General features: G+C 35.3%; 1 protein-coding gene across 11 annotated transcripts in view; it reads left to right on the forward strand.

Moving 5' to 3' along the window:
- The window catches only part of DNTT (DNA nucleotidylexotransferase), a 162,162-nt gene that overhangs the window by 77,643 nt on the left and 60,773 nt on the right, over positions 1 to 23,746 (forward strand). For 10 of the 11 annotated variants that reach the window (XM_042019047.1, XM_042019046.1, XM_042019048.1 and 7 more), the window contains 5 exons: positions 5,333 to 5,458; positions 15,371 to 15,541; positions 16,875 to 16,946; positions 19,651 to 19,774; positions 20,935 to 21,067. In XM_042019047.1, the coding sequence (XP_041874981.1) occupies positions 5,333 to 5,458; positions 15,371 to 15,541; positions 16,875 to 16,946; positions 19,651 to 19,774; positions 20,935 to 21,067 (626 nt within the window). The remainder of the gene's footprint in view (positions 1 to 5,332; positions 5,459 to 15,370; positions 15,542 to 16,874; positions 16,947 to 19,650; positions 19,775 to 20,934; positions 21,068 to 23,746) is intronic. The other variant, XM_042019052.1, reaches the window with a different exon arrangement.

A 23,746-nucleotide genomic window follows, 5' to 3' on the forward strand; every position in this document is an offset into this window, starting at 1 on the left:
AATAGGCCCTGCACAGCAGCTGGATGAAGCTGATCCCTTGTTCTGCACCCACCTGAGCCTCGCAGTGGTGGGTTTAATGTGCACCGGCAAAGGAGTTAATTCATATGTCAGGAGAACTACAAGTCTGATCTAAAGCTCTCTGAAGTAAAGTGAGGGATTCCTGCTGATTCCTGAGGGTCTGGATTAGGCTCTGTGACCACACTGGGACCATGGCAGGATGTGCAGCATGTGCCCCCCCTGTGAGGCACAGAATGCCTGAATATTTAACAGCAATGTTCAACTGTTTGCTGCTTCCTCATCTTGATCTTTAGATTATGAAAGATGATTGATTCATAAATACCATCCTTTCCCAAGAAAAACTGTAGCTCCTGATTTTTTTTTTTCAGTCATGTTTCATTTTCATTGCCAGAAATTATTTTCAAGGTTTTTACTTATAAGAATTACTGTTTAATAACAGTTTGGGCTGGGGGAGGGGGGAGTGAATACACCAGATGGAGCTGTCACTCTCAGACTCAGTATGATTCCATGATAGAATGTGTGTTTATATTTGAAATCCTTCCAAGGATATATTTTTGCAATAAATTTATAATATTTTCAGTGAATCTGCTGGAGGGAGAATAGACCAAAGAAATTAATACAAAAAGAAAAAAAAACCCTGAAAGTAAGCCTTGTAACTACTGCTTTATTTTATCTTATAGGCCGTAAAAATATAAATACAGAGAATGCAAAGAAGTTCTCTAAACAATAAATGCATCAAAACCATAAACAAAATCCTGTGAGCCTTCTTGAAAGTTTCACATCAGCGTTAAAAGTAAACTGAATTACCCTTTATGTACGTTCTTAATTTCAGCAGTGTGAGGAGACCTATAGATTTAGATAGCTCAGAAAATATGTTTTCATAATTTTCTTTTCTTTTCAAAGCAAGAAATGCCTTCGTCTTTCTCCAAAATTCCTCTAATTTTTTTAAGTCAATGAGAAGGCAACTGCCTTAGTTTTCTTTTATATAAAACTCCTTTTGTAATATTGATGGAGCATAAACTTCTGAAAAAGTTGTCAGCACTGTCAGGAGATCATTATTATACTTTGAGACTGACTCTGCAAGTAACAGCTTCTGTTTTTATTGAAACATAAAGATTTCATACTAATAAATGTAGAGTACAATAAGGAAGCCAGTGGCAGCTATACTGTTAAGACCAATCTTAATTATATAGTTGCTCTAAGGCAATAAACATTTTGTAAGGCAAACAAGGAGAAAACAAGAATTCTAGGAGTGTAGCAAATTTAAAAATAATTTTATTGTTGCAGTATCACCATGCTAATTCTTTTTTCTGCCTTGAGAAATGAGGAAAGATTGAAGTAAAGGTTAATTTTCTTTTTAAGTAGTAGACTGAACTCATACATAATGTAATTTAATTGGAGTTTCGCTGAAGACAAATTTGGTTCGTTATGTCAGACTTGTAAAATGTGAAATGAAAGTGAATTAACAAACCCTGAACTCACGCTAGATCATGAAGATTTTGAAGTAAAAGGAATGGACTGCAGTGGGGGAATGCGTTGGGTGAAATCTTATCCCCATGTAGTTTTGTGGTCAAATTCCCATTAATATCAATAGCAGTAAGATTTTGTCTTTCAGATCCTACAGTAGCCTATTTGGAAGGTTGTTCTTCATTCAGGACATTTGTTTTACTGCATCAGTGATAAGAAATGCCCTTCTCCATGCAAAACAAGGGGAATAAAGTCAGAGTTACAGACCATTAGCTAACATCCTAATTACAATTGTCATTAAAGTACACTTTTCTGTGGTTGTGAATGATCCGAGAGATGCTCTGATGTCAATGATTTATAGGGAGTAAAAGGCTGGTTGACCAAATTTAAGATGGTCAGAATTATTATTGATTCATTTGGTCACAGTTGACTTTTAGGACTAGTAGCCATCATTTAATTTAATAAGCTTTAGAAATATGGTAGCCAAATATCTGCTTTAAAAGGGAAGCAAAATATTTCTCTGGCAAAGGTCTGCCCTTTTCCAGAGACACCTTTCCCACCACAAGCAGACAGGTATCCTTGACAACAGCGGGACGTGGACATTGATACGTACACAAGGGCATCCCCACGTGCTAGAAAGTACTGATGTTTCCTGGGCTATGGAAGAGAAAGAGGCAGAGGGGAGGCTTTCAGAGGGATAAAAGAGGAAGAGATCGGTAAGGGTCGCTGCACACTCAGCAGCCTTAAGAACTGTGCTGTGACTGCATCTCTTCTGCCTTTTCCTCAGTCAGAACCTAGAAGTTGTTAGCTAATTAGTTTGTTTGGGGTTTTTGTTTTTTTCTTCCTAGATAGGAAAAGAAATTTATTTATTTGAACAAAGGATTTTTTTCCAAATTAGGGAAAGAAAAGTGCCATCTTTTGATCCTTTGTCTTATCTTGTGTCAGGCAGCTCATATTTAACATTTTCTGGAGCATCTCACTGTTTCCTTGTGAGAGAGAGAGGCTGTAAGTAATGGAAGAAATCCTTCAAACTGACAGTCAGTTTCTCAGGAAATAAAAATGAAACTTATAAACTGTCTGCCTTCTCTTCATAAAATGCTGGATATCAGAGGACTTTATTATTTGGTCAGTGCTGCCTGGGCTTTACAAAGCTGCTGGCTGGTTGCCTCTGTGCGCTTCTTTCACTGCTGCTTCATTTTCTCATTATTTCCCTATGTCATTATACTTCTCGGTGTGTTAAAAAATAATTTGACAAAGAGCAAAGTAGTCCCCCACAAGATTAATTCTGCAGCCAAGTCTGTCTGCTTTACAAATTGATGTTAGTGGTACAGGCTGTTTTGCCTGCTTATGCCATGTGGAAAATGTCACTGTGAAGGAGTAGAAAGTGACATTCACTGCAGCCTGGACGTGGGGTAGAAACTCTGACTGGCTCTAGTGATTAAGTAACCTACACATTTGGATATTTTTCAGTGGTTGCCCCTGTGCAGTACACTATAATTTCATTTTAATGTAGAATTATCTGGGAAAAAAAAAAAACAAAAAATTTTTAATGCTTATATTTTACTATTTTTCTCTTTTCTGTAGTTGCTTCTTCCCAGTACTAGAAATTATTTTGATGTAATGAGTTTCCAGGATTCCTCATTCGCTGTAATTGCTATTGATGGAACTTTAGGTTTGTCCTGTAATCTGTACAAACAATTTTTTCCACATCTGGTTTTTCCACCAAAAAGCAGTATCAATACTGCTCATGTTCTGCTGCTGATAGATCATTTCTATACTTCACATGCAAGCATTATAATATTCCCTGCAAATCAGACTGTAGTAATTATTGTTTGCCAGATTTTTTTGCTGTTTGTATCCATCCAGAGTTTCTTCTGGTGATATAGATAATCAAGTCCAGTTAACTAAATGTCGAATTCTTGCAGATTAAGGAAAATGCTCAAGTATCTCTGATAAGGCAGGAACAGGATGTTTAGGTCCAGTCTATCACACTCTTAAATTCATAGATCTCCTGTATTGGTTTTGCCCTCCTCCACAGTACCAGGTATTGCTGCATGTAGGGCTCTTGTTCTTCATGTGTCTGTGTCCTAACGAAGGTAACAGCTTATTAAATATTCTATTTAGTAACATTCTGTTTGTTCACAATCTTTGCAGCTGGCACTATCATTTCAAGAAGTATATTAGCGTTAATCCATCATAGTTTATGTGATTTAAAATCAATTAAAAATATAATTCATGAATGTGTACAGAAATAGATGACTTGTGTTGTTGTCTTGACTGAAACCTATTTTGGTTATTCCCAAGACTGGTCTTACACATAAAATAGCTTTCTTCCTTTCAGTGTATGCTATGAAAACCACCATATAATTCACCGCCCCTTCAGTTGTGCAAGCAAATACCTTTTGTGTGTGTGAATACTGTTATTTAACTACTTTGTGTCATAGGCAATTTAGCATGAAATTATATTTGGGGGTGTGGTTATGAAGATACACACATGCTTATACGTTTGCTAACCTTTTGTCTGTGTGATTGGATACAGAGGAGAAAGGGCTCATCATTCCATTATTAGTGTGAAAATTTCTTTTGTGTGTCTTCATGATATTTTTTATTGTTATTGTTGGACCCTTTCCCTGTGGCTTTTGAGTAGTGCAATGCAATAGGTTTTCGACACATCTGCCAAAAGTTTTCAAGCAAAAGGACCAAGAGCAAAAAAATACGGAGAACTGCTGAAGGTACTACATGTTTGTGAAGTATTTCAGATTTGGCACATTAAAGAAGGTGAAGGAATTGAAGGACTGGATATATAAAGCAGCAGAAAACCAAAGCAAGACTGCCTTTTTCAGGTTGCTCCCTGGTCAGGACACTCACATGTTGAGGACTTGTGCTCAGGACTCCTTTGCCAATGGGGATATGACTCTGAATCCTGCCTGTCAAGAGAATTCCCTTCCCATTCTTCAGGGGTGGGTTGCCCACAGACCTGTATGCTCTTGGTCTGTTTTGCATGGAGCAAAATTAGGTGAAAAGTGAATGAGCATGGAGGCAGCCTGGAGATTAGGAAATACCCTTTCAAGTTTTGGCATCTGGGTCCTTTACCTTGTTTTGGTGAATATGTGAAAATGACGTTTGGATTGGATCAGCATCTGTGGGAATTGACTAAGGGAGAAACCACATGATAAGGTGAACACTGGCTGTCGGGTGAAAAAAGGATGGAGGTTGCTCTTCTGTAGCTGTTTATTAATGTTTCCTTCACTCTAAAATGACCCCAATATTGAACATTCAGCTTAATGAATTAAATCCAAAAGAAAAAGTGTCCTATCATTTTACCTGCAAGATGGGAGAAAACTCTATTTCCAATTCATACAAACATTTTTCCTCCACTACTGAATTTAGCTACAGACTGAAAAAGTCAGTTATTTGAGCATTTCTATTTAGTCTAATATCCCTAATCTTGTACTCAATAATCTAGTGTTTTCTGTGAAAACTCTGTTCTTTAGAGCTTGTTTGCTCTTGAAGCTTTGTAGTTTTTCCAACTTACTGCAATAGTAAGAGTAGTAGAGACACGCATCATTTAGAAAGCCTTTTTTTGTTTTTTAAATGGCAGTGCCATTGAAAATTCCCTGGAAGAACTTAGTGCAGAAAATCAGAAATCCCAGTAATCACCAGATAAACTGGTACTGTCAGTGCAGCCAATGTGAAATCAAATGTTTTTCCTAGGATGACAGGACCATTATTATTTTCTTTCCTGCTCTCCAAAGGTTTGTATTTTGGGCTCATGAAATGTATTTTTTTGTATTTTTAAGCTATTTGCCATGTGTGTCACCAACCCTTCTTTTTTTCTCCTTGTTAGGAGCAACGTCAATCTCCTCCTCTGAATGTACCTGAATTGGAAATGCCAGCATTTACTGCAACAAAAGTATCTCAGTATTCATGCCAGAGGAAGACAACTTTAAATAACTACAACAAGAAATTCACGGTAATATTAATTCTATCCATAAAATAAAAACTAGTGTAATTAGAATAATTAATATGGTACTTGCCTCAGTATTTTCTATGGCACCCTCAGCAAATTCATGAGTAAACAGGCAGCACAATAACAATTTAAAAAGTTATAAATCTTCCATACTTAAATTAAAAATGAGTGCAAGCTTAATTGCATCCTCTAGGTATTGCTGAAAGCTTAACACAGTGGATCTTTAAATACATTAATAGTTCATAAACGCATGAATTTTTAAAACAAATGATAGAATAACATTCCAAAAATGTCTTTTAGCCTTTCATTACAGTCTTATTTGACAAACTGCATGTATGATAAACAAAAGTTTGGTTTAGGTGAGTTTATGGTTCTTCACAATTGCTGTGCTGTCTTTTGGTTTGCCCAAGTGTTCAGTTGTTCAAAGTATGGTTCTAAACTTTAGATTTTCACAACTGAGCAGTTACAAACAGACTGCATGTTAATTACTTTAACATCACCAAACCCCCTTTGAATTGCCTAGTTAAATAGAAATCTTGGAGACTGTCATATATCCTAGTTAATGCTCATAAAATTGCACATTTCAGAGGGTATGAAAAGTTTGAGCCCTCTGGTCTAAATACCTCTGGAGTTATTGTGCCTAATGGCTCCTCCTGGCTGGCTCCAGATACTCAGTGACCACTGTTCAAAAGGAAACATTTCTCTGAGACTATAATGTAGTGTAGTCTAAATGCATCTGGCATAGTTACATGCATATGTTTCCACTATAACATCAAACACCTCCTCATTTTTCTAAAGCTTTATTATTTAGTTATTATTTATAATTTTTATGATTCTACTTTGTGTGTGCCTATAAACACACACAAATCTTTCAAGAAAATATTATTTTTAAGATCCATGTAAAAAGAATAGCAACAGATACCAGTTATTTGTGAATATAAACCCTTTACAAGGTAAATACTAAAACCTCTCTGAATTCAGAACTAAAGATAAACCTAGAAGCAACTAAAAAATGTCTTGATCTGGGAATGCACAGTTAAAAATTAAACAACCTAAAATTTGGCTTGTAGTTATGCTTTGAAATAATCATCAGTTATATCAATTACATGATACTATTTATGCTACTCAGGTTAAAGTGTTTGCTTATTTACAAAAAGTCCCTTTTTGAACAATGTTATGGGAATTGAGTTTTGACCATTTTTTCAGCCTGAGGTCCCTTCCAACCCCAATGATTCCAACATTCCCGAAACTGCTTCTTTTGAAATAGCTGTATTTCCCCACCTCCTGCTAGAAAAAGAGGGCTGTGATTGTAACCATTTAACCTCTTGAAAGCAGCAGGTTTTTTTCACTGATTATAAATATCAAATACAAGCTGCTGTGGGGGAAAATGTCAGACCAAACATAGTATGACTGAAACATTATGTAAAATACCAAATTTAGTGGAGAAATAGGAAGTAAGTGTCTTAGTTCTACACTTCCTGAAAAAAGGGCTCTTTGCTGAATTGTCTGTATTACAACATTTTGTCAGACATTTAAAAGGTAAAAATTTAAAAGGAATGTGATGGATAATGGCAAAATAAAATGGTTGCTCCCAGAAGGCACAAGGTTGTTGATTTTAATTTTCATTAACATTTAAACCACATTATTTGACTGGTTTCTGTTATACCTGTGTTATCCAGAGGCACTCCCTAAATTACTTCCAGGTTTATCAATGCAGCTGTGTTAATGTCAAAGTACAACTTGTATTTGATAAGTGAATTTAGCTGAACACTTTAGAAGAGGGACAGTTTGATGATGGGAGTACTGAGATTCCCTTCTGTTAGCCTATACATCAAACGTTTCTGAGTCTGAGTAGACACTGGATTTTGTAACGACAAAACGTCAGTTTTTCGTCTTTAACATCTTTTGAGAGTAACTTCTCCTAGTGCTGTATTTCGTTTCTGGAGGTGGAACTGGGCAAGTTTGTAATACTTGAGTCTGTCTAGAATCAGCATCTTGACAATAGTAATGGAACTCCTTAGGGCTGTTTCTCTTATTCCTTACAGCCAAAGCTGGCAATAACAGCTGCAGGGCTGGGTGTTCATGGGCTGCCAGAACTGGCTCTTGCCCTGGAGAACTGCTAATTAGTCTGCCTAATGCCACAGGAGCCTGATTTTTAGATTTGCTGTTGTTTTGTTGGCCATGTATTAATCCTGTAATTCACGTTCTCAAATAAAAGTGTTCCAACAGATTTTTCAGCGCAAGCACTTAGCAAATGCACTGAAGCATTGGTATAATTCACTTGTGCATGCTGTGGGCAGCCAACCATTAAATGACAGATTTTCCCTGGGTCAATACCATACATCCTGAAAATTGAGTCCAAACCATCTTGAGTTATGTGTTGATGGTAGCATTTTGTTGTAACAACCTTATTCTGTGAGCCAGACTTGTTCCCTTTTCTTACAGATTTTGTTTTCTTTGGTTAGCTTGTTTTCTGATCATGCCTTTAACAGGGGTACAAATATTATTTGCTAATGCATTCTTGATGAACTCTTGGATTCTTCCTTTTACTGGACTTTGCCCTGATACGCTGTATCAAATTCCTCTTCCAAATAAGTGTAGTTGTGTTTGAGAAAGTGTAGTAATTACATTGGAACAGTCACTAATAGGCAGCAATGTGGGTACAGCAGGATTTGTATGTCCTGGTTTCTTGGGAGAGGCACTTTTGGGGACCTGATTTCTGAAGAAATTGATACTTAGTGATCCTTTTTAATCTTGAGTCATGTTCTGCGTATATTTCATCATGAAAGACTATTTATTAAAAATAAATAGCAGAGATATTTGATGAGAGCTCATGAGGAAAATGTGGTGGTTTAATATACTGGGTGCAATTTCTATGTTCAAATGTCTCATGTTTCCTGTCTGTAGCAATAGCCAGAAAATAACTCTCAGAAAGTTGCAACAAACCAGTTTTACACATGGAAGATGCTACAGAAGAGTTGGCAAAAATTCTAGCCAATGGGGCAAATTCTAGCCAAATAATTTATGAGCTGTTGTGCAGTCAGGCTTGTTGTGTCAAGATACCAAGGAGTGGCATTGTGTTTCAGTTCATGGAGTAGAAGTGCAACTGCGTCAGTCTTCGTGCAGTCTTTGGGTCACAGTGCACTGTGATCCATGGCCTCAGGGTATGCGGGCTGAGAACCTCTGCCACAGGCTTTGCTGACCTGGGTGTTCTAGGAATGCATCTGAACACATCACCCTGAGTCCACAGGTGAGCTGTGGCTGCTCAGATGGGTAAAGCTGCAAAACAAAAGAGCAGATCATTTGAGTGGAGTCTGTACCTCAGGAAGTTTCCTTTATGTTTGTCTTAAATATTAATGTTATTATGGAATATAATATTACAATGTTGTTCTCTGGCTTATTTGGAGCTATCTTTCCTCTCCCAGTGAAAATATACCCTTGGAGGCTGCATTGTGTTTTCTTGTGCTGTGCCCAGGAGGGGTTGTTGGATTTGAATACTAATATCAGACTGCAGTAAAATTCAGAAAGACATTCTTCTGTGAGGAAAATACAATTTAATTCTTACAGAAGAAACCAATTAAGTCAGAGGCAAATTGTTCTGTGATTCTGAGGTTTATCGTTAATGCTACTGAATGTAACTTTGCTTTGGCTGTTACTCATGGTAATGAGAATGTGGATGTTTAGCGTGGGAAAGATGCCTGGTTTCCTTTCCACTATGTCAGAGAAAAAAAAAAATTCTTTTTTATTTTTCTTCTTTTGTAGCTACAGAAAAATGTATCAGTTATGCCAGTGGCTTAAGGAATTATTATTATTATTCCATTTTAAAACGGACTTCAGAAGATCCTTTTGTTTTGATAATGAACTTGGGAGCTGTATAGTGGAAAACCACTAACTGAATGGATACCCTTAATAACGTGTAGTGTCCCACTGACATAGCTTACTTCAGTAAAAATTCTCCACACTGCACCTCAGAATTATAATGTGAATGTGTGCAAAGTGTATACCTATTCAAAATTAATTGGTGGTTTCATCTAAGGAGTAAATATCCATTCTGATTTTTGAGATAAGTGGGAAGGTGCTTTGTAAAATACAGATTATAAATACATCTTTACTTTTCAGCGATCCAAATTTGTATGATACATCAAGGCTATGTTGCTTCCTTTGACCATATTAATATATGTAATATACATTTTTTATTTTATATTATTACACAGTGTGTCTTTTATGTAGGGCATTGTTATGTGGTTAACACTAACTGCATTTCTGTGCTGTGTCAACAGATCTTTTCTCACATTTGTATTGTTTTCTTTTACATCATGTGGAATAATATGGAAACTTCTCATGAATTCCACTCTGTTTCAAGAAATGAACATGTTATTGTTGGTTAATATGAGGAGCAACTGGAACTAACATATTTACTTCTAATAATAGTGTTTATGCAAGGTGATCATGCGTATTATGCTCTTATTGTTATTCTCTCAGCTCCTTTGTTTTTCTAGCTGATGTAAGATAACATGATAAAATCTTTGGATCTGGAAGAGTGTTGGTCTTTTCACTTCGGACACAAAACAAAAAAAACCAGACTGAACAAAAATGGGTAATTTCTTTTAGTTGGAAGTCACTTTAGTCAACACTAAACAACCTGTAGAGTTTGGCTTAAATTGCTTAATTCTTCTTGAAATAAACACCTGAAAATATTTATTTTCTCTCTCAGCCTAGACAAAGGCCATTCATATGCCAGATATCTCTTCCCACTGAAATGCAAAATTGAGATTTACAGTGAATAAAGAGAGAAGAAAATTATTAGAATGAAAGCTGCATTCTAAAACTTTGGTCAGTTTTGAATGGACATGAAACACTGGTGATGCTGATGTGATGAGCAGTAGGACCTGTCCTTTGTATTTGCAACTTACTGAATAAACAAGTAGAAAAGAGTGATTTAGAGGGAAACCAATTTAACTCAAAGTGCTGTTCTGACTATAATAGTTTTTCAAACACTTACCTACTTTGTAGGATTTTTGGTTTTTTTAATCACAATTTGCTATTTTGGCAGATTGAAGTTACTTGTACAATAGTGTGTTAATATTTTTTAAATTTGTGCTGCAAGTGTGTTTGCAGACTCAAGTAAGACAGGGGTCTTTTTTATGAGAGATGCTGTACAAGCACATTGTTAAGAATTCAAGCCCTGGAGTGTTCACAGTCCTAATAGAGAGCAAATGGAAGATGCCAAGAGAAACAATGGCAGGGAGGTGTGAAGAAGCTTTCCAAGGTCTTGCAGCAGAGGAATTGTGAGTGTAGGCATGGCAATAAGACAAGTGCCCTCTCCATGAAGCTGTAATATTTTCTTTACAAAACAGATTAGATTTCAAATACGTTTTTTGGTGTGGTAATATTGGTGGTGTCTGTTCTAGCAGAGTCTTAAGCTGAGTTTATTAAAGGCTGTTTTGCAAGTAGCAATGGAGCTGCTCTGACATCGTTGTTGAAATGAGCAGGATAGTATGAAATAGAGAATTAGTTTGTTTTGCTTTTCTGCATGACTTGTACTCTGATATTCATGCTGAATGTTATTGGGTCAGCTGTTCAGCAGACAGAAACCACCATGGTCTTATTATTATTATTTTTTTTTTCTGAGAATCATTCTCATACATTAGTTGAGAATCTTGCACTTTTTGTTGGTTTCACTTGTGTGATTTTTAGCATTTATAATATTTTAGTCTGCATTTTTGCATATGTAAGATGATTACTGGTAATTTGGTGTTGTTAATGATATTTTATCTTATTAGTTCTTAAATACCAGATATTAAATGAGATTCAAAATTCCTCTCTACATCTGGCACCTTTCTTATTTTTAACACAATTCAGCAAAATCTTAGAATACTTTTGGACCTGACCTGCTGGAATCTGGAAGTGCATTTAAATCCCAAATTTTTCCATAGTCCAAGACTCACCAACAAACATTCCACAATTTCAGACATGGAAGTAAAATTTTCCATAACTGAAGAACTGAAATGTGGCCCAACTCTGTTTCACATTTAATTAGAGCAGACCCTGCAGAGTACTCTGAAGATCATGAAATTCCCATGTGCTAGAAGTCTCTGGAAATTTAGTTTCCTTTTATACTGGTACTTTTTAAACAGGTAACTGGAATATTTGTCTGATTGATAAAGTGGAGGCAAGGTGCTTCATGTAAGACATATAAAAGTTTAGAATAAATGGTCAATAACTTTCCTTTTTATATCACCATAAGTAGACTTCACCAGAGATCTATTACATTGTAAGATTTTTCTTAGATAATATTAGAGTTTTATATGTTTTTCCCCTCTACAATATTACTCAATATGAACTATACTGTTTAATAGACAGCAAGTCCATTTGCTGTCTTTTTTTTTTAAAGAAATATCTTATTAAAAAATGTCAAAAGCAGCTTTATGTTAAAAGACAGATCTGTAATTAGTTGCAGCATTTGCAGGCAATGTTTATTTTTGTACAGAGAATAATGAATATTCAATACTCTTTAATTGTTTATTTTAAACAGCTTAATGAGCTTCACAAAGGCAGGAAAACAGTGAAAAATGCAAACTAGAATCATAAAAATGCTTTGATTATATTTTCTCGTTTACTATCAACAGCCTCTGGGTAAAATGCTCTGTGTGGTTGTATTTTTCGATAGTGATGGTGACACAGCTTTTCTGAAAACTGCCCTCCCACCAGTGGGAAGGGACTGACAGCTCTCTACAGCAGGGTTAGTGCTGGGTTATGCAGACACAATTATCACAATGGCTGATTATTCAGTGTAGAACACTTACCAGATGTGCATGTGAGAGACTGCCTTTTGGGAGTGAGAAAAAACATCCCTAGATTTTTTGAGCACTCTAATCAAGAAGATGGCTTTGCCAGTCTCTGCCATTATTAATGCATGCTGCTGAGCAGCTACTTTTGGGAACTGGGAATTTTTCTGGATATGTTTATCAGTATAGACTATTTTAACAAGAATGTAGCAATTATATCTTTTTATCTCTGCCCCTGATTAATGCTTTTAGTGTTAACTGGAGTAAGAAATTTTTTGCTGAACACTGCTTTCTTGAGTATTCCTGCACACAGATTATAAAGAGAGAAAAAGAAAGCAAAAGTAATCTTAATTTTTTGAGTTAAACTGTAAATCTCACTTGAAGCAACAGCATGTTCTACTGCATAGTAGGAAAGAATCTTTAAAGCTGATAAAGAATAAAAACTGTAAGAACTGGGGAGAACATCCAGAAAACCCCACAGCAGAGGAAACATCTGACTCCTTACCCCACTTATAAAATATATTTCCCCATTTGCTTTGCAGTACTGTCTATGTTGTGTTTTTTCTTTCTTATACAAACTGGGATGAATCCATGTTGCTCATGACCTCAAACTGGTAGTTTCACCTTTTTTCTGCATTACTTCTCTTTCTAAATGGAAATTATAATGTGCCTGTCTTTTACCAGAAATTGTGTAATTACATACAACATAATCTGTCAAGTAAATAAAGATCTTAAATGTGTGTGGGGAAAAAAAAAGCAGTTGAATAAATCCAACAATTAGCTCCTGCAAGAGATTTAAAGACAGCTGTTAGGAAGCTAAGGCTTGTGCATTATTTTTCTAATAATTGGAATTTTTGTTGCTGTTGTTGGGTTGGGTTTTTTTTGTTGTTGTTTTTTTGTTTTTCTTCCCCCCAAAGGAGCATTCTCTTTCCTCTTATTGATTCCTTATACCCAAAGGCTAGTTGAATGTAAATGATAGTTGAAACTTCCAGATCAGGCATGTTGCTAAACATCTGTCCTTCTCATGAGATCTTTCATGAAACGTTATGAAAATGAAATTTCACAGCCTTTACTAATGAGGGTAGCTGGTAAATGAATATGCAGCTAAGGGGAGGATTCTTAGAGTGAGACAGACAACAGGTGACTGATTCTTAGGAAGACCAAGGAGTAAAGTTATATTGGTCATATAGAATAAAGCAAATTTCCTGTAGCAAATCCTATTTTTATACATTTTAACATATCAGTGCAGGTAAAAAAAGGTGAAATGGTTTTGTTCAGCTAAGGTACCTATTTCTTCTAAAGAAATACTGTCAAAACAATTAAGATTTTTTTTTTTTGTTAAGAGGAAAGTTTTGCAAATCCTAGGGTAAGTTAACACAATGTTTTCTTGATGATATAGAGTAAAACCTTCATTTTGTTTCAATGAGACTATAATGTTTATTATCTAAACAACACACCATGTCAGATGGTCTGTTTTTCTAGAACTGACCAAACAATGAAATGTAATATGTAAATAATTGACATTCATTGTGAAAGGTATATTTAATTTTAAGAAATTGTTCTATTTTAGTGAGCTAAATGATGGTAGTTCAAGTAAAATCTTGTTGTTGTTTAAATGAGTCTGCATCCATTCAATGCAGGGTGATAGATGCTGTTTTCTATTCCACAGATGTAATAAAGAGCTGACTTCACTGGATTTGCTGTCATGTCAGTTAGTGGGGTTGGGACAGACTCTCCTGGAGATATTACACATGTAGAATTTAGGATGTACAAGGCCTGCTGGTTTTTACTGGCCTTTATCTTCCAATATAAAGCACACTTAAAAATCAAAGGAAAATCTAAAATTATTTGTCTTTAAACTATATAAACTCTGTATTCATTACAAATGAAATGAAATTTGAGACTGAACATGAACAGTGAGGGCAGGAAAAAGACACTTAATCTTTTTCCTTCCTACTGTCCGCTGCAGTCATTGCTCTGGTAAGCCATTTGCTGTCTCTTGATTTTACTCATATTTAGTACAAAACCACTTCTGAACAGGCCTACAGCTCTGGGAAGTGGTAATTGCAGGCAGATGCACACTGACAGCCACTTCTCTGAGTTCTAGGAAAATATTCTGAATAGTAAAAGTTTCTTCTAGTAATGGTCCACTCTTAAGCATTTCTGAAGAAATCACTTAATTTTGCAGTCGTGAAATTTTTTGAGGTCTGTGCAAGATTTCATTCAGAACTTTTTTTTCCAGCTGCTAATCAACTAAAAACCTTCATAAGTTCTTTGGTTATTCACAAAATTACTTTGCAGCATTTGTTCTCTCTCAAAAGCTGGTATTCTACTGTGGCAAGCAGCAAAAGAATGCCTCTACACCACTGTGTGGTCTGTTCCCTGCATTTCATTTCTAAAATTTGCTACTATTAAGATACATGTTTATATATATTCTGGGAGGGAAACAGATCTCAAAGCTGCATAAATTGCATATGGACTGTTTTAAAAAAACCCCTAACTGTATGGACATTCTTCAGGTATTTTTGAGTGCAATGTTAAATAAACCAAATCATGGATAGCTGGAGAACCATAAAGGAAATGTGTTTCTATTTGCATAGGTTATACATCTGAAAAATGAGGAAAAAGAGAGTTTGTTCCCTAAATTACTAAATTAGAAGCATGGTTTCATGTTCAAAAAGATGAAGGTGGTTTCCAGTGTTGCCACAGTTTCCTATTTGGTTGTATCTGAAAATGCAGATGTTACATGCTGATCAGCTGGATTTCTTATGGTTGGGCATAATTCTAAAAATTATGGCTCTATTTCACATTGTTTTATTAGATCTGCACAGAATACAGAAGGCATATCTCACAAAAGGTTTTCAAGTTAGGCTCTGCTACTGATCAAAATATTTTCATATATTTTGTCTCTAAAATTTGTCTCTAAAATACCATTTTTATGATACCGGGAAAACGTCAAGTTATTAGAAAATTAGTCTGCTTTTCTTTTTATGAACTCTATCTTTTCACCCTAAAAAACTAATTCTTGAATTATCATACAAAGTAACCTTTTTTTGGAGCATACTGAATATTTTAAGCTTTTATTAAACTTCAACTTTTTTTTTTTCTACACCTCGCCCTGTCCCAGGATGCCTTTGAGGTAATGGCTGAAAATTATGAGTTCAAAGAAAGTGAAATATTCTGCCTGGAATTTTTAAGGGCAGCTTCTTTGCTGAAATCTCTTCCATTTCCAGTAACGAGAATGAAAGATATACAAGGGTTGCCCTGCATGGGAGACCAAGTCAGAGATATCATTGAGGTAATGTACTTCTGAATTATCTGACAATAGATTCTTTTACAGATCTACATTGACAGGTCACAGAGAGGAGCACTGGTATCTGTGTGTATGTACACAACCTTCTGTATTTCCTGTAATAACAATGTGCTATCCTTGTTTCGAAGAATGGAATGGTTTCTGGAAACCTCTTGTAGTAACACAAGGCTCTGTCATGGAAACTCCACTCTTAGGAATGAGGGGAACAAGTGAGTAAATACAGAGGAATAAATAAAGCGGTATCAGCTTTCCATGTAATTTTTAAGGGCTCACTCTGATTTGGATGCAACAGGTTAAGTGTTAATAGTTTTGTTCATGTGACTTCTGCCCTTGGCAACATCACTTTGCTCACCTGAATGCTTTATTAGAAATACTATTTTTTGCAAAAGTGGTAAATATTTTAGTACTCTAATGTTAAGTCTTACCTTGCTATGTTATAGCAAGTTATATATAGTTATAGCAGAGACTTTTATCCAGGTGATGGATGAACTCTACATTCTTACAGGAACTTGGAGTTCCCTTTTTTTTTTTTTTTTTTTTTTAGTTCTTAGCCTTTTCAGGACTCACATCTCTGGGTGCTGTTATTCCAGCAGGCAGCTGATCAGGGGTCTCAGCTGAGTGTTAGAGAGGTCATTGCTAAGTGTTGTTCTTGGCTCTGGCTCCTTGTTTGCCCCATTCCTCCAGTTAAGAATGTAAGAATGTAACCCCTGAAGTGCCTTTAGTACCTTCTACCTGGGGGGGTTGGGATTGCAGTCATGATCCCACAGAAAACAGGATGGTTTTTTTGGGTTATATTGGTGGTTTTCTTTGTTAGTTTTGTTTATAGTTTTTATCAGAAAGACTAGAAGTAGTGTACACTCTGCAAAAAATGTATTTGTCCTTACAACGGTCTTACTTTTGGGAATAGAAAACTCAACTAAATAATGAAATCTAGTTTTCTGGACAAGTCATTGATAGCTTATGATAAATAACTGCTTTCTGGCTGTGACTTCATGGGTAAATAAGTCCTGTGAAATATATTCCATGGTCCCGGTTTCTACTTCATCCTTGAGTAAATTTGTGAGTGAGTAGTACTGTGAATTTATTCTGTGGTTCCAGTTTCTCCTTCATCCTTCAGTAATTTTCTGTCTTTAAAAGGGTTGCAGAAGTTGATCCTAAGAGAATAAAACCATATGCTTGCTAAGGGTTCTGTTTATTGATTGATAAATATTGATAAAACTTGATTTTAGATTACTTTACTAAATCTTATAATTGTGGTAAGATCTTACAAATTGATTTTTAAATTTATTTTTTATAAGTAATATTTTTCTTTGTTTAGGAGATTATTGAAGAAGGAGAGAGTTCTAGAGTTAGAGAAGTGTTAAATGATGAGCGATACAAGGCATTTAAGGTAAATCCTTTGAGTTTTGTTGCTGTTGTTTAAAATTGTCTTTCCTTTTGTAGAACGTGGACAAACTCATCAATTTTATTATAAAGGAACAATCAATATCAAGTACAAAGAAAGATATGGAGATCAAGAAACTGTGATAAGGAATAATGTGAAATTATTTTCTATTTTTAATTAATGTGATATATACCTAGTTGCTCTTAAGTGATGTAATGCATCCTCTTTGCTGTAAGTTTAATGCAATCGTGAGTTTATTTCTGTCTCAGCTGATTATCGTTTTAACACTACATTTCATTCTGGAATTAAAAAAATACCAGGTGAAGAAGATGACTCAGATCTATTGTAATTCTCTTTTGTGTGAGGCAGAAGGAGGGCTGGAGCTGTTTCTTCCTTAGGGAGATTGTAGAGTCATAGTCACACTACTTCATAGTTGCAGGGAATCTAAACTGCATAAATACTGCAGTTCCCATTTCCAAAACATTAATTGAATTCTGCATTAGAAACATATAAGATGAACAAATATTTTTTCAATTTTATCTGCATTTTTGATCACTATAAATACACTGTTTCTGTCTTCAGAAAAATTAAAACAGAGTAAGATGGGACTGTTTAATTCTCCATGGCATCACTCAGTTTTACTTCAGGTATCCAAAGGTTCTTCCATTCTCTCTGACCTACAACATAGGTATGGAAGGATGTTCAGTGGCAGCTGTTGATGCCATCTATAGCAATACTCAAAAGGAGGTGTAGCATGTTCACATGTATAGCAGGATTCAAGGAGCAGACTTGCTTATTAATGCATGATTGCATTACAGCATGGTTGAGGAACAGCTATTAAATCTTACAGTTCAGGGTTTAAGAAAATCTCTTGAAGATTAGAATAGAACCTATCAGGGGACAAATTATCTCAAATATGCTTTATGCCTCATTTCACATGCAAAATTACAACAAACTTACATGGCTCTCTTGTTAGCTGAGCATGTCTCAACATTTTGGCTGAATTAGTTGTAACCAGTTGTTTCCACCAATTTTTTATGAGATTCTAAGAAGAATCTCATATTAGTGAATTCCTAGATTTTACTGTTTGTCATAGTCCTGGTGCCTGCTGCTTCACTTATGATTTAAAAGATCACTTCTGGCCCCAGGACCATGGTTATCAAATTAAGTTATAGTCAATGTTTAAGATGTAGGGACATGAATGCCTCCTTATGGAAGTGGGTGCTGCAGAGAGTGAGTTCACATAATTCATTTCACCAGCTGAAAAGAAGCAGTGCCCCCACACACAACTGAAGAAATGGGCTCCCTGTTACTTGTGCTGCACAGCTGACAGCATCTCTAGCATCTATAAATATGCTAAATAACAATGGGTCTTAGTATGGAAAGAAAAAAACCACTGTGCACCCTAAAAGTTTGGGTGCACAGAATCCATTTTCTTTAGTTCTCTATCCCAGTGTTAATTAAATCTCTTAGAATTGTTTAAAACCCAGTAATAGACCCTTTTGAAAATATTTCTGCACCAGTAAAAACATTAAAAAGATAACAACCTAAGTATTTAAAAAATCACATCGTTTTATAAGCACACATGATTGAGACAAAGAATAGGTAATTTCACCCATTATATACAAAATCTGGGGCAATTCCTATTTAATATTATCCATTATTTTAATTTTTCTCTTTTTTAATCTTAATTATTTCCAATGAATTAATATCTTCACAAAACCACAAAATAAAGCTATCATGGTTGGAATTCAGAGGTTGTAGATTCAATGGAGAACAGCAGTTATTCATGTCTTACACAGGTACTCACTGAATTCCATAAAAGTACAAATAAAGTCTGGAGAGCTTCGGTATTGACTAACTGAACTTAAAGAGCATGCATTTAAGCAAGCATGAAAGTTTTCCCTCTTGCTTTCATATCACTGTTCATCTGAGATATCGATCCATTGAATAATGCTTACAACAGCGACATTTTTGCTGTAGATTTTTTCACAGGTAATAAGCTATTGAACATTACTTTGGAATAAATGGAATATAACCACCAAAAAATTTCTGGTAGACTGGTAGATTTTGGTTTGTTTTAGGTTGTTTTTTGTGTGTGTGTTTTTTGGTTTTTTGGGGGATATATGTGTGGTTTTTTGTTTGTTTGTTCTGTTTTTTTGTTTGTTTTTTGTTGTTTTTGCCTTTTCCCCCCCTTTTTTTGTTTGCTTGTTTGTTTGGTTTTTTGCTCTTTTGTTTTGAGAGCTGGCAGTGCATATAACACAAAGCTGTAATGTCAGTCAAATTATGAAGATAATCTTGTGATATCTCTTATTCTATCAGGTCAGTGTCAGGGAATCGAGCTACCTAATGTTGCTGTTTGCATTTCTATTAATAAATGGAGTAAAAATAAAGGCTACTACCCTTGTATCAAACCTTAGTTAAAAGTGTACATTTTGGTAAATTACATTAAGGTGCTGGGACTGCTACTGTATTGTTTAGATCTCATGATAATGAGAACTGTCCATGTATAAAACCAGTTCTCTATTCAATGTAGTTATGCAAAGAAGGGAAGCTGAATTTGTATATTTTTATTATGCTATTTATCTTCAATGTAGGATTAACTCTGCCCATTACTTTCCTTGTGAAACCTTGTTGTTACCTACTTATTTTTAATTCACTGCTCCTTTAGAAAACAACACTGAAATGTGTATTTTCCTACCGACTTTAGCAATTTACTTCCGTCTTTGGAGTGGGAGTGAAGACATCTGAGAAATGGTACAGAATGGGTTTGCGAACTGTGGAAGAGGTAAAAGCTGACAAGACCCTGAAGCTGTCAAAAATGCAGAAAGCAGGTAAGGTGAAAGTGTCATAAAAACTTGTATCTCAGTGCTCTAAGAACTGGAAAACAGAAGCACAGGGGAAGGCAAAGTTCATTTATACATCTGTTCTCTTGCTGCAGTGTTGTGTCAATACTGAATTATTGGGTGAAAATAGTGCTTGGACCAGCTGAGCTCCTAATTAAAAATAATGTCATAATGTCATTCAAAACATAGGAATATGCATATTTTTAAATTGCTTGCACGGATACCAAATGAAATCTCTTATACATGAAAATATTAATGGTTCATTATTGCACAGGTTGTGAAAAAATTACAAAATTGGGAAAACCCAGAATTAGTTTTCAGAGGAGATCTGTCTCCCTCAAGGCACCCCTACTTTAGTGATAGATCTAGACTTGTAATAAAGTACTTATATAATTCTTTCCATAATCCTAGCACATCTTAGCTTTAAAGTGTTAAACATGGTTATTTGAATAATGTTGCTTCCCCACAGATTCTTTGTGTGCGCTGTTTTCTTAAATAAGTGAACTAATTTAAACAAAGGAGTTAGTTATATTAAGGAAAACATATTCTATAATATGACACTAAAACAATGTAACTTTATTTTTGCATTAAATCCATGTGCTTTATATCACCTCAGAATCCCTTGAAATTCATGTGCTTTATATCACCTCAGAATCCCTTGGATCAGCTTTCTTATATTTATGCTCCTTTGTCCTTTTTTCTTTTACATGTCATATTCAAGTGTGAAGCAAGCTGCCATACTGGGTTCTTTTGACACAACCTCTGTGATCAGAAATAAGATAGCTGGAGTATTTCACATACTTCTGAGCCCTGTACTTGTGTAGAACACCATTATTTTGGGAAGTCTGTCTTTTTGAATCCAAAAATGCCATTGATGGGAGCTGGTAGGGAAGTCAGAGTAATTTATAAATATTCAGGTCCTCAGATAGTGGAGCAATTATTGTGACTGATATATTGACAAATTACATGACAAATTATAATGGCAAAAATATATATAAACTCTAAGGGCAAAGATGAGGGAAGAAAGAGGCTGTCTCTGGCCTGTGATCCCTTGCACCCACACCACCTGTGATTTGGGCCTTGAATAATGCTGTGTAGATTTTGATATTTCTGTGGAGTGATCAGCACTTTTTGCCTTTGATTTCCAGGGTTTCTCTACTATGAGGACCTTGTTAGCTGTGTATCTAAGGCAGAAGCAGATGCAGTAAGCTTGATTGTCAAGAATGCTGTGTGCACATTTCTACCGGATGCTTTAGTTACCATAACTGGTGGTTTCAGGAGGTGAGTGAAAACAAATGAGGTCACTTGTCTGCTTTATTCAGGTACATTAAAAAGAAGATGTTTGTGTCTTGGAAAAATCAAAGAAGCTTGGTGGGAAAGTATCAGGGTTTGTTTTCAACTTTTTTTTTTTTTTTTGCGGGTTTGTTGGTTGGCTTGTTTTTTTTTCAAACAGGAGAGCAATTTTATGATGGTCTTGGGCTATGTGTTTTGTTACTGCAGATGGTTAGTTTTACTGGATCTGAATTCCCAAGGCTGAGACTATTCTAAGGCCATGTTTGAAGGAAAGACACAATAAATAGGCTTAAGGCAGTCTTGGTTTGGTTTTTTTTGGGGGGGTGGCTGTGTGTTTGTTTAAGGAGATCTTAGTCACATGAGTTTGAAATGTGCTGAGGCAGTTCGTAGTGTTAGAAGTATACTTGGAGTAAACAGTTACTAAAATGACTATAAAGCACTGGATAAATTAAATATACACTAACCTCTGTATAGATGGGATGATCTCAGTATTCCTTTCCTGGCTGATTTTTTTTCCTAATAATTTTGATTTTGGTCTGCAAAACCAAACCACAAAGCTGTTGCTTGGAACAATTTATTCTTTCAGCACTTAATTGAGAGCTTTCTTACAGCCACACAGCACAGTACTGAGACTGGGAATAGTCTTCAGGAGTTCTGCTTTCCTTGCTCTATTCTCAGTCCCCCATTATGTCCTTCTCATTCTACATGTGATGTTCTTAAACCAAAAAGTCCCTCGTCAGCACCTTAGCTCTTGCTGCTCCATTTGTTACTTCATAACATTTTGACTATATTTTGAAAATAAAAATATCTTCCAAAAATACTTAAAGTATTCTTATAGAACTCAAAAGATACATTTCTGTAACTCTCATGCACCTAAAACTAGTATGAGAGAAAAAGACAGAAGAATATTAATAAGTAATGTATTACCTGTTTTATTTTGTAAGCCTAGATAGGTCACAGACTCAGTCCAGTGCTAAGTTAAGACCTTATATAATTATAATTTCTACATTACAGTTATTATGCTGAATGCTTTTATCATCTTTTAATTTAATGATGTTTATAATTATTCCTTGTATGTCCCATATTTATTGTAAGAATGTTTGCATCCTCCAGCTACATAATTTCTATAAAACTGTCTGGTCAATAAGAACCATTAAGCTTCAGTAGGAACCCTGACTAGAAATATAAGAACAAGATAAAATTTTATGTTCAAAACCTCAAGTGTCATCATTCAATGAGTCTTTAGGAGACATGTGATGGCACTCTCCCCACTGATGCAAATCAGTCAGGGACCCTGTGTTATTGGTAACCTGGATGTAAATGATTACACATGCCTAGATGGGTCAGAGCCTTACAGGTTATTTACTGAAAAGTCCCAGTTCTTCTAATATAACATATTTGTGAGCTTTGTTGAATACTATTTGCAAAGTTTGAATCTCACAAATCTAATATAAGCCTTTCGTCTTGCTTATTCTTGTGGGGAGATATGATAGTCATTCTCGTTCTTACTAAGAATAAGCTTTAGTATCTCTAATTGTGTATCAAGCCAGAAGAGAAATCATTTAAGTATCTATTGATGCCTACTAGTGGGTAATTCTGTATACTAATTACATGCCTTTAAATGTACAGGAATATATTAAGCTGTAAGTTTCAATATGTCAATCCCAAATGATGTTTTTCCAGCCCATGGAAAATAAATGCTGCAGTGTAGGATTTGCAGATAACTTGATGGATTGAGGTACCTCTTTCAGGCACCTATATTTTAATTGTTGAGTTGCAATAGGGTTGGTTATATCTGTTCTGTTTTGCCTTTCTCTTATAGAGGCAGTATTCTTCAGTAAGAAGTTTGTGTAAGTTAAGTAGCTCACGGTTTTCAATTACCAAATTACTTTTCGTTCTTTTCATCATTATGTATTTTAATAAAATAGGCAAATTGTATCATTTAAACAATTCCCTTATACCATGCCTTGTACTGCTAACATAAGAGGAAAAATAGCTCATGATTGGTCTGAATAATATATTGATTCCCCAAGATCCAGATTTGTCTTGGTTTGTATTTCAGTTTGATAACTTGGAAAAAGTGAACAGTTGGTTGTTTTCCTCCAGTTTTTTGATTGGAGAGTTGTAAGTCATGAGTCTCATAAACCTTACTATGCAGGAGAACTGGATGAATTACAATGAGCGGAACTTCCATACAGCTATGGAGATTCAGTAGAGATGAAAGTTACATTATTTTCCCCAGATCTATTATGTACATACATGGATGGATATATTTAATATGTCACCAAATATTTTCCTTTAAATTCCTGACATGTCAAGAAAACAGATGATATAAAAATTGTTTTAATAAAAATTAAGAAGCATAGTATAAAGTTAAAATTAGTAAGTTTTGTTTTGTTTTATTTTAAATCCCAGCAAACTTCTTTGTGGACTTTCCTTTGGTTTGATTCAGCTTGTAGCACTAATCTTCTGTATGGCTTCTTTTTCTAGTCTTGTAAAGAGTAAAAGAATCACAATGGTAACCCTTCATATCTTCCTAATTTGAAATAATTCAGGAGCAGAAATTAATAAATTAATGAAGTCTGGATGAGTTTATCCTCCTTGCTCTGCTACAGGAACACTTGGCTAACCACCTGTAAAAAACATTCCTCAAATTTCATTTAATAT

This window comes from Corvus kubaryi, unplaced genomic scaffold, assembly GCF_017639235.1.
Source record: "Corvus kubaryi isolate FWS band 111438036 unplaced genomic scaffold, C.kubaryi_AGA036_p1.0 138, whole genome shotgun sequence".
In the NCBI taxonomy this organism is placed as follows: Eukaryota; Metazoa; Chordata; class Aves; order Passeriformes; family Corvidae; genus Corvus; species Corvus kubaryi.